An 11,840-nucleotide genomic window follows, 5' to 3' on the forward strand; every position below is an offset into this window, starting at 1 on the left:
CTTCCTAAAACCAATGTAAATAGCCTGACTTCTTGAACTTTGTTAAACACTCCAAGTCAGTTTGCGTGTAGTGTCTGTCTTAAAGTGTAATGAAAATGTCACGTATTACTGAGCTTTCAGAACAAAAATGTGCATGTCCACTGCTGTGCTTTGCCTGAACTGTGGATGATACTCATTTGACTTCAGATGGGTTTGCTCTTTTTAAAATTACCATTCAAAGAGCAACTATGACTTAGTTATTCTTTGAAAAAGGAATGTAAAAATATTTCCAGTTTGAGAAATCTCCAATCCTAGCATGTGTGCTAGGTACTGAGATAACTACAGGTCAAGGAGAGCAAGAGTATTAATTTGTACCAATTTATGATGCACTGCGCCATTACCTTCTGTGAAGGGAGTTTTTCCTGTCAATGTTAAATAGCATAGTAGTTATTCCTGCAGTAAAACTTTTTCAATCCCTTCTGGGAGTGAGGCACTCAATAACTTTGTCTTTAAGCCACAGTTTATAGGCCGATCACCTTACATTGTGGTTTAGGCTGGAAGGATTACCTTCAAATCCCATTGTATGTTTTTTTTTTTCTGTTGTTTAACTTCATGCAAGGTTCGTTGCAAAATCCGTTCCTCTCTCTCTGCATCGTTTTTGCTGCTATGGGAGACGAACGGCGCGCTGCCAGCCGCTGGGGGTGTAAGCTATTTGTGTTCATTCAGTAGTCGGCATCCGGAGGTGGTGGCCGGCGTGCGTCATGCGAAGCTGGCAGCCTGCTGCAGTGACACACGTCTGGAGAATGTTTGGTTGTATCAGCACGGAGATGTGGCGGTTTGGGTACATGACATTGGGGAAACTGAAAGTGCTTGTCTACTACTTAACTTCTCTTGTTGCTATTTAAAGTTTGAAACTTATGGATTATCTTATATTAGAGCCACAGCCTGGTGCTACCTCGCGTTTCTTGCTAAAAGGTGGTGTTTCGGTTGCTTATAACTTTGCTAGGCACATTTTTTGTGGTCTTCCTTCTGTGGAATGAGTCAGCTGTCCTGCTTAAATACAGGATGTTGTCGCTTAGTGTGACTGGGGTGTTAGTATGCAGGGAGGGTGGGAGATACTGGGAGATCAAGGGTTTCACTAAGCACTACACTAACATAATTCATGTACTTAAAATCATGCTTGTGTAGCTAGCAAATACTCAAGTAATTGAGCAGATCTCATATTGACAAAATCATTTCGCATGTTGCTTGTAGCTCGATACAGAGTTGACCAAGAGTGTTTCTTTGGGACATTACAGCTCTCTAGAAATAAATGTTACCTGGGGAAGTACCCTTCCAAAACCCAGAAATGCAAAGTAGTAGTAGGATGACGATGCTGGTGACTGACGTGTCACTGTGGGTTTTGTTTGTGTGTTTAGTGCAAACCTTGCTAATCTGTTTTGAAAGTAAGTGCTGCCCAACATCTTGTTGGGGATTAGTTGGAATCTTTAAAAGCATTCATTTATCTACTGCTTGACAGCATTCTGACTTGCCTTTTTTACACGTGATATTCTGTTCCTTTTAGTTTCTGCCACTGCCTTCTACAAAGCACAACCTGTAATTCAGTTTATGTGTGAAGTTCTTGACATTCATAATATTGATGAACAACCAAGACCTCTGACTGATTCTCATCGGGTAAAATTCACCAAAGAGATAAAGGGTGAGTAGAAATGTAACTGTCCTGTCCCAGGTAACTCAAGCTAATTCCAAGAATTTGCTATAACTGGAAACCTTCTAGTTAGCATTCATCAGAAGGGCCCTGGGACTGCTAGGAGAATTGCAGTACGTGTTTGTAGTTCTAGTCCTGAATGAGACAATGTGGCTCTGCAGAAATGAAAAATGAGAGATGTTCCCAGTGGCTTAAAGAGGGAAAGGGCAAGCGTGTTGTTTATTGCCTGGTTAGAGGTAAGTGGCTGTTGCCTGCTGGCTGGCTAACCTTTTAGAGGCAGGGGTCATCGAGGCCGTAGTGGTATTGTGCTGTAGGTCTCCCGCTGTTTAAATGCTGAGGTAAAATGAACATTGATTTCAAAGCTAACATCATTGATTCTTGGAGAGTATGCCATTGCGGTGACTACTTCTTCTAATAACTGATTGCCTTATGGAAAAATAAGTACCACTTGATAACTTGCAGCTGAAGGCCAAATTCCATTCCAGAGAATTGCATAAGCCACTGGTTAGAGCAGTTGCACTCCATACATGCTACTTTGCTTTGTGTTTTCCCATATCCTTTCATTCCAGCGTAATTTGCAGAGAAGCTTTGAAAGAGTTCAGCTCTTCAAAGCTCTGCTCTGAAATGCTTGTTTTACCTGATGCAAGACTAGACTCTATTGAAATACTGGCCAGCAAATAATAAATCTGAACTACAGTCACAAACTGATGCGCTCGTGGAATAGTCATTAGCTGGGAAAAACAAAAAAGCCACCCTTAGGGAAATATTTCTAGTAGTCCTAATGTGCTTCCTTTTTACATTTGTCTGTCTTCATTCTGGAAGGCCAATAACTGGAGAATGAGAAGCTGCCTCTTCTCATGCCTCAGACACTCTGTCACCATAGTCAGAAAATATTAAAAGGTTACCTTTGCTGTCAATATTTATTTTCTTATTGCTGCAATATCAGGAAACTCTAGCCAAGATGTGATTATGTATAGTGAAACAAACCCTGCTTTAAAGAATTTGCAGTCTCTGTGAGCAGCTCTGAGGGAGGGTAGTGTCTTCTTTGGTGTCACAGCAGATTAATGACAAAGCACTGAATGGGTTCCAGATATTGGTGTATTCAAAGTGCTTCATGGCTCATCTTTTGTATATTCTTTTCATGCTATATCGGGTCAATGGTAGCTTATTTTTTTTGATGATGCCATCCTCTAAGTAATACTGATGTTAATGTTGCAATTAGTGCTGTCAGGAATCAGTGAAGCACAGTGAAAGCTTCTCTGGGATGTCTGTGTACCAAGTAAAGTGGTCGTGGTATCTCCTCTCTGGGACTAAGGGATATGATTTGATCTGGGGTATTCAGTCTGGTCCACAATCCACGTGAGCCTTAACAAGACGAATCATCCTGCTTTCTCTAAAGCTTCTGTTAGTGGATGGTAGTGGAATAATTTGGGTAGCAATGCTGTTTCCAACTGCCTTGTCTTCTGTGGGGCTAGGGAAAAGCATAACAATGTGGCCATGCTATGCAGCACCTGCGTGATAAGCTCAATACTTCAGCAGATGTTGAGTCTGCTCTGTGTATGCTACAGGCAGTCAGTGCTTGCAGTTTATAGAAATAACTGCTGAAAATCTGATGAGGCTGCTCTTGTTGCCGTCAGTATTTACTGTGGTTAGACAGTAATGTCTGGTGAGCCTGTGGCATATAGGGTGGGTGCTTCTAGACTAGATCTTCAGCTGCTCAAAAGCTAAAGAAACTTGGTGAAAAGTGAAGAAAATTATAGGCTGGCTGTGGTTGCAAGGCTAGGAAAAGTGAACATAAAAGGGCAAAGGCAGATTTCTCCCTTAATTTTATTGTAACTGCTGGTTTTAAAGGGAAATACAGCACTGAGAATGAGAACAAAAGGATACAGTAAAAACAGCACTCTCTATCTGAGGTTAGTCATATGTCTGCTAAACGAAACTGCAGTGAGAAATTCAGATGACATTAAATGTTAAATACTTTACATTGATATGTTTTTGAGGAAAATACCTGATTAGTCAGAAATCCACTTAAAATGAAAGCAAGATGTTTAGAGCATAATAATTTTTTGTACTATGCTGCTTGAGCTCTGACCATGACAGCTGCTAGATTCGAACATACTCATAAGAAAACTTGTGTCTCCTGTGAAAACTTTTGTATAGCTATGACTTTTTTTGTATTTCTGTGCAGGTCTAAAGGTAGAAGTGACTCATTGTGGAACGATGAGGCGGAAATACCGTGTTTGCAATGTAACAAGAAGGCCTGCAAGTCATCAAACGTAAGATGCTTTTTGTCAGAGCATAAAATGTGTAATAGCTTGGCACTGAATATGTAATGGGATTTAATATTCATTTGGGGAGTGTTGATACTTGCCAACTAAGCTCTTGATAAGTTTGATTAAAACATATATTTCTTCAGCTTTCCTTTACAGTTAGAAAATGGACAGACTGTGGAGAGAACAGTAGCACAGTATTTCAGAGAGAAATACAACCTTCAGCTGAAATATCCTCATCTTCCCTGCCTACAAGTGGGACAGGAACAGAAACACACCTACCTGCCTTTAGAAGTAATGAATTTATTCTGATAAATTGCTCGTTATTGGTAGGAGATATCTTTTTGCAGGATGTTAAGAAGTAGTGCACTTTGCAGTACAAGCATGTTTGCATATTTACATATTATTAATTTGTTTTTTGTTTTATTTTACCATTGACTACATTTTTAAGATGCTTTAAAGGTTAAACACCTGCACGTTTTCGCTTGGTTCTAAACTTTGGGGGTGTGTTTTATAATGGTAGTATAGTATTATACATGTATGGTGTGTTGGAATCCGTTTCTAAATGTGGATTTTTCTTCAAGGTATGTAATATCGTGGCTGGCCAGCGGTGTATCAAGAAGCTAACAGACAATCAGACATCGACTATGATAAAGGCCACAGCAAGATCTGCTCCAGATAGGCAAGAGGAAATAAGCAGATTGGTTAGTTCTTAAATTTCAGTTTGGTGTGACCCTACTCAGTAAATGACACTGGACTAAACCACACTAATGCCTTGACCACAGCCTGACAATTCTTTTACTGGATCACGGCCTACTGTTTATTTGCAAAAAATACCTTAGGTTGTGTTCTTCAAGCCACCTGTAAGTTTCCTGAGTGAGTAACTGAATGTTTGACTGCTTTCCTCAGTACAGACTAAATATTTTCATCAGAGAACTCCAACGTATATCTTTATCTTTTTATATATCTGCTGCTGAATTCAGTCACTCTAAACAGTAGTGTTTTAGCTGCCTGGGAATATAAAGCTTGAATATTTTTAGTTGAATATTCTTATAAACAGTTCTGAAATGGTCTGCTTTTGAGCTGACGTGTAATGTAAAAAAAACCTCTTCTAGGTGAGAAGTGCAAATTACGATGCAGATCCATTTGTCCAAGAGTTCCAGTTCAAAGTCCGGGATGAGATGGCCCATGTGACAGGGCGTGTGCTCCCAGCTCCAATGCTGCAGTATGGAGGACGGGTGAGGATTTTGTGGTTTTAATTTTGGGTCTGTTACGGTTTTCAAAGAGTGATTTCCCATGCACATCGATGATTTTAACCAGTTCAGTTGCCTTGTGCGGTACAGGGATCAGAGTTTAAATGGCCAGCTTTGTTTTTTCTTATCCTAAAACTGTAAATAGTATAGGTTTTCCCATTTTCATTCACTTGCATGTCAGTGTGTTTTTCCTGTTTCCACAGAATCGAACAGTGGCAACCCCAAGCCATGGAGTATGGGACATGCGAGGGAAGCAGTTCCACACTGGTGTTGAGATCAAAATGTGGGCTATAGCTTGTTTTGCAACGCAGAGACAGTGCAGAGAAGAAATACTGAAGTAAGGCATGTCATAGTTCAGGCTTTGGACAGTTCTCTTAATGAAACCATTTAGTGAAAGCAAGAACACAGTAAATCTGATAAGCATTTTACCTGGCTTTACACTTCTAAGATGTTAGGAAGAGAATTCAAGCCGCTTCTTTGCTGGAAGCTACACTGTTTCAGTCCTGTGACATTGCTGCTTTAGATTTTAGCATCTTGAATGGAACATGAGAGGCCTCTAAATGTTTTTTTCCAGTTCTGTTTTGGTATTTGAAAGCTGTATGGCCACCACATAATGTGTTTTAAAAATGCTGCTTTAAAAGTTAGGTGGAGTCCTTCTCTTCGAATACCACAGTTCTTCTGCCCCATTATGCTTTGGTTGACATGTGTTCTTGCTGGTGCAACAATCCAGTAAACTTCTCATCTTTAGGGGTTTTACAGATCAGCTGCGCAAGATCTCCAAGGATGCCGGGATGCCGATCCAAGGCCAGCCCTGTTTCTGTAAATACGCCCAGGGTGCAGACAGCGTGGAGCCCATGTTTCGACACCTCAAGAACACCTATTCAGGGCTTCAGCTCATCATTGTCATCCTACCAGGGAAAACACCAGTATATGGTAAGAGAATACTTCTGTATATACCTGTTTCGTCAAGTATCATTCTTACAGATGCCCAGCATGCATTAGAAAATTCTTCTGGCCTCTTATGTCTGAAGAATGGTCCTGTGCTTTGTCTGAAGTTAAAATATATTGGAAGCAATTCTGAGCACGCAGCTAAATTTGAAGTTATTTTGTAGATTATCTACATTGCAATTATTGTGACGTAATCTAAGATGAAAACATACCGGTAGTTTCAAATGGACTCAATTTGCATCCTAATATTTGCTTCACAGCGGAGGTGAAGCGTGTGGGAGATACACTACTGGGAATGGCCACACAGTGTGTTCAAGTCAAAAATGTGATTAAAACATCTCCGCAGACCCTTTCAAACCTGTGCCTGAAGATTAATGTTAAATTAGGAGGAATCAACAACATCCTTGTACCTCATCAACGGTAAGAATTGTTGTGAAAACTCTTCTGGGTTTTATTTTAACAAATGTGGTTAAGCTTGATATTTAGCACCCAAAATTTAGCTTGAAGTATCCTTCTGGTAGTATGTGAGAATCAGACAGAATTAAACTTTTTCTAGCATGGGCCCTGAATAGTTGTTGGCCTGTGAGCTGTTTTAAGTGTTTTTCCAAATGTTTGATCAATATCAAAACTGTGAAGAGCAGCTGCAGTTCTAGAGATGAAATATTACTGCAATTAGAAGTTTTCTGCAGGTTTAGGAGTATGCAACACATCACAGAGAAACGTACCTCTTGGTTAGTATACCAATGTGCTGCTAGTAAGGGTAGAAGTATACTGAAGGCGTCCTGCTTCTCCCACTTTATTAGGCTAAGTAATTCTTCTCACACTTGTTTTTTGCATGGGTGATCTGTGCTCTTTGTGCTTATATTCCATTTGCTTTGAAGCCTTCAGTAGGGTTGGGTAAGTCCAAGCCATGTGTCCTCCCATCCTTCTCCTATGCTTCATTCTGAAGAAGCACAGGTCTGTCAGCCTTGAAAACAAGGAATTCTGATGGTTTCTAACCTTTACTAGAGCATATCTATTCTTCAAGAGTGGAAATGTGCATAATGCAAGCCAGAAAAACTTACCGGGTGCAAGTTTTAGGAATTTTCCTGAGACTTTCTTAAACCTTGGAATCAGTCTAAACATGAAGCAATGGTGCATGGAGCATATTTTGAAGGCGCTGGGAGATGATCCTGCTGCCTTATATCCTGTAAGCCAGAATAATGTGTGTGCTGCTGCACCTGGCCATCTGTTGCATGGCTGATACAGCACAGAAGCAGTGCTTAGCTGGCCTCACAGCACTAGTGTAATCAACTGGTAGAATAATAATTTCTGTAAGATACTGTCTGTAAAGGTGTAGCTCTTTGGCTTTTCTCCACTGGAATCATGCTGCAGTTACAGGCAGTGTGACTTGGAATGACCGTTACAGCATTGTAGAAGTTTACATCTCGTGCACAAAGATTTCATTGTTAGGTCTGGACAGAGTACCTGATAAGAAAGTCTCTCTGTGCAGCTTAGCTGAAACAGAAACAAAGCCCCATATTGAGCAATAACCTTGCACCAACTGTTCATCTGCAAGTGTGACTTAGCACTTTTTTTTTTTCTTTTGAAGACCTTCTGTGTTCCAGCAGCCAGTGATCTTTCTGGGAGCCGATGTCACTCACCCTCCTGCTGGAGATGGAAAGAAGCCTTCCATAGCTGCTGTAAGTTTTATTAAATCAGCATTGTTATTTCATCTTGGGTAAATGTTAGAACAGTAAAGGCATCTATGACTGTCAAATATCTTTCAGGACTTATTCCAGTTCTTTGGTACACATTTCCAATATTATTAGAAATCATTTATTTAAAAGGAAAACACTGCTTGATACTTTTTATTAGCATTTTATTTTTAAATCAAAGTAAAATGGCAGTCATATTAAACAGAATATTCTTGCAGAAATATTGTAAAGGAAATAATGCAGCTTTGAGATGTTTGTTAATAACATCATATTTCTGAAAGAGGAAGGCTTAATTAAGGCCTCGTTTGGCATGATTATTCTTGATGTGTTTTAACTTTCGTGTTGGTATGGTCCAGGAGACCACCAGAGAGGTGGTTGGATGCTTGTTATGTGGTCAGTCCATTGCTAATTTGTCCCCTTGGTATTTTACCTGTCATTGTTTGCAGTTAGGGAATCTGCCTCTTTCCCTTCAGTAACTAAGGCAAACTGGAATGTTTCTCCATGTAAAAGGTGAGAAAACAACAAAAGAAAAAGGCAGTTTCTTGATTATAAGAATATGCATTAGTGTACTGTCAATAGAGGGGAAGACTCTAGGCAGATAACTTCTGCAGATCTGTTTCAGGGTGCCTGGAGGGCAAGTTACATACCTCTTGTCAAAAGGTATTAAACCTGTACCTACCACAAGTTCCAGTTAAAATGTTACTGTAGTTATTTTAAGCAAGCATCTTTTACTTGAAAATTGCTCTTTTTTTTTTTTGCCATTTAATTTTTTTATAGATTTGATCTTGTAGCTTTTAGTCATGTAATGTTCCCCTGAAGGTTGTAGGTAGTATGGATGCTCATCCAAGCCGGTACTGTGCCACAGTGCGTGTTCAGCGACCCCGGCAGGAAATCATCCAAGACCTGGCCTCCATGGTTAGAGAGCTTCTCATCCAGTTCTACAAGTCAACACGGTTCAAGCCCACACGTATCATCTTCTACAGAGATGGGGTCTCCGAAGGACAGTTTCGACAGGTTGGTTCATCTGTTGGGTTTTTTAAACACTTTATATAATTAATTCCTGTCCTCCTGTTTGAATGAGCTGTACTGCTTATATTTGTACTGAGATATCACAAAATAATTGAGCCTTTTTAGGAGAGATTTTCTTAAGTATGTTGGGTAAGAAAAGTTGCAACTTCTTTCCTGTCTGGGAAGACAAACTCTTGGATCTTGGGAAAAAAGATATTTCTTATTACTCCCTAAGATTAATAATTGTGTGGCAAAGTTGAACCTAGTGTTAACTACAAACTATTTATTAAGCATTTTGTGTAGAATACAATGTGACAAAAAACTAAACTGTTCTGTTCATGTGCTTGTAGGTTTTGTATTATGAACTGCTAGCCATTAGGGAAGCCTGCATCAGTTTGGAGAAGGATTACCAGCCTGGAATAACCTATATTGTGGTGCAGAAACGACATCACACACGATTGTTCTGTGCGGACAGAACAGAAAGGGTAATCATTGTCCTATCTCAGTACAAGCTTGATGTCAAGCACGTATACTGCTATAGAAAATAACGGCATGGGCTTCTCTGTCAGACTGCTCGTGTTTGCATCCAGGGAAGATGTTGAATTGATGGGTACAAAATGTGACACCAAATTGGAAAATCATTGACTTTTTTTAAAAAAAAAAAAAAAAAAAGGCTTTGTCACAGTACACATTGGTACTAATTTTTAACAGTGAATTGTAACTACCTACAGCCAAGTCTACAGCAGTCTTTAATTGAAGAAAATGCAAAATGATGGAATCCTTAACACTTCTGTTCTGAATGAGTCAATCCTAACTTAAGCTCACAATTCAAAATGTAAATGTACACACAGCTCTTTCTGGGTTTCTGGCATTGAAGGTTCTGAAGTTTTGGATGCAATAATCTGTGTTGAGATGATAAAGAGCAAATACAGTATCCATGTCACACATTCTAGGTTACTGTATTGACACATTCCAGACAGTGCTGAGGCAGTTCTTTCTCTGAAATGCTGCATGTTTTAAATGCAAACCTGTATTTTTAATTAGAGTTGAGGTGTATAAACAGTTGTTAGCTACACTGTTTTTAACAAACCTTTTATTTAGGTTGGACGAAGTGGCAATATTCCAGCTGGAACAACTGTAGATACAGACATTACACATCCATATGAGTTTGATTTTTACCTCTGCAGCCACGCTGGAATACAGGTACGATTGTCTTGTAAGGGTGAATTCAGAACGCTCTCATTTTCTCCCTTTTGTGAAAAATGTACTTACAAACAGTTCCTTAGTAGGGAAAAGCCATTTAGCACTGTTCTGAGACATTGCATTATTGTTGGACTAATAGTATTAATTATTTGTTTTAAGAGATGGTCTCTGCTACGTTCAAAACTTACACTTTGTGTAGTGTAAGGCAATGTTTGTTTGCTGACTAAATGCAGACTAGTGAGTTGCAGACTAGAAATGAAATCTACCAATGGGGTGATATCGGTTAAAAATAGAAAAAGTTCACTCTTTTTATCATTCTTCACTTTATCATGTGATTCTGTGGCCGTGTTGTTGTAAGCTCTGTTTAGGCTAAGTAGGTATGTTTTCTTTTCCTGTTTTGAATCACTGCAGTGTTTTTATTCAGAGGTCAAAACATCTACTGCTTTTCTCCTTACATACCTTTATGCTAGGTCTGGCCAAGCTAGTTTTAGTCCCCTTTGGAAGGGGAAAAAAAAACAGTATCAATATAAGTTGCAGCAGAAGTGTCAGCTGTAGGTGCAGCTCGTTGTTATAGCAAGCCACAAGTCAGTCTGTACTAAACTGAGATTTTATCTATCCTTAGGGGAAAAAAGGATTTCTAGACTGGCTAAAATACAGCTATTGACATAACCTGGTTACATTGTAAGATTTAGCTGTAGTGCATCACATCCTTTAAGGGAGAAGCAGGAGGGAAGAGGAGTGTTCATTTATTCCAGAGCAATGTCCTTTCAAAGTAATTGCATGTCAGTCATTTAATGGAGAATTTCCAAGAGCTCCTAAGAACTCTGCACAGCATTCAGTGCTTGTTATGGTCTGGAAGAAATTGTTAAGGTAGTAAAGGTGAAAGTCAGCCTGCATCTGGTTGATGTACAAGTATCTGTTTCAGCATAATGCCAAAGAGCAATTGTGACTCTTAAACCTGTAGGCACGATGACATTGTGTAAAGCAAGGAAGTGCACATTTTATACAGAACTCCCTAGGTAACTTCTGAAATACTGGAACCGTTTCTAGTCTTCGTACTAGAAGTTAGGGGTACTAAGGAACTGGAAAGAGTTAAATGCAACAGTTATTTCTGTAAAATGTCTCGGTGAAAAACAGTTTTAATTGAGGGTAGTTAAGAGGTGGTGTAATCAGTTTAGTCATGTTGGAAGCAGGCTTCAATTGTTAAGGGTTACCTAAAAGGTATGTGGGCTTTTTTTACACAGGCAATGGTAATTGAAGTAACATAATACGAACAGTAGACATTTATTAATCTCTACATACATTTAGGGCTGACATAAGCCTGAAATTTCCTTGGCTGCTGTTACCAAGGAATTCAGACCAGACAGTCTGGCCCTTTCTGAGCTTAAAAAACTGACTTGATTGCATGGAAAGAAAAACAGCTAAGTGAACTGATGTTCCCTTCTTCTTAGGGTACCAGCCGTCCCTCACACTATCATGTTTTGTGGGATGATAACTGTTTTACTGCAGATGAACTTCAGCTGCTGACTTACCAGCTCTGCCACACGTATGTGCGCTGTACACGATCAGTTTCTATACCTGCACCAGCGTATTATGCTCACCTGGTAGCATTCAGAGCACGATACCATCTTGTGGACAAAGAACATGACAGGTAAAGAAAAATACACGTGCTTTAAGATCTTGTCCGTTTTGGTCTCTGCTCCGTTGTCAGGCATAAGGCTATCTGACCGTAGGTAATTACCTCTCATTTTGCAGTTAATTTGTGTTAACTCTG

At 39.6% G+C, this 11,840-nt stretch overlaps 1 protein-coding gene across 2 annotated transcripts in view; it reads left to right on the forward strand.

Moving 5' to 3' along the window:
- LOC309886482 (protein argonaute-3) overlaps positions 1-11,840 on the forward strand; it is a 30,170-nt gene that overhangs the window by 14,575 nt on the left and 3,755 nt on the right. For both annotated transcript variants that reach the window (XM_082777398.1, XM_082777399.1), the window contains 13 exons: positions 1,544-1,678; positions 3,876-3,963; positions 4,104-4,251; positions 4,542-4,661; positions 5,073-5,195; positions 5,414-5,547; positions 5,959-6,143; positions 6,419-6,578; positions 7,750-7,840; positions 8,675-8,869; positions 9,214-9,348; positions 9,965-10,066; positions 11,518-11,717. In XM_082777398.1, the coding sequence (XP_082633524.1) occupies positions 1,544-1,678; positions 3,876-3,963; positions 4,104-4,251; positions 4,542-4,661; positions 5,073-5,195; positions 5,414-5,547; positions 5,959-6,143; positions 6,419-6,578; positions 7,750-7,840; positions 8,675-8,869; positions 9,214-9,348; positions 9,965-10,066; positions 11,518-11,717 (1,816 nt within the window). The remainder of the gene's footprint in view (positions 1-1,543; positions 1,679-3,875; positions 3,964-4,103; positions 4,252-4,541; positions 4,662-5,072; positions 5,196-5,413; positions 5,548-5,958; positions 6,144-6,418; positions 6,579-7,749; positions 7,841-8,674; positions 8,870-9,213; positions 9,349-9,964; positions 10,067-11,517; positions 11,718-11,840) is intronic.

The sequence above is a fragment of the Aythya marila genome (genome assembly GCF_965140915.1).
Source record: "Aythya marila genome assembly, chromosome: 22".
Lineage (NCBI taxonomy): Eukaryota > Metazoa > Chordata > Aves > Anseriformes > Anatidae > Aythya > Aythya marila.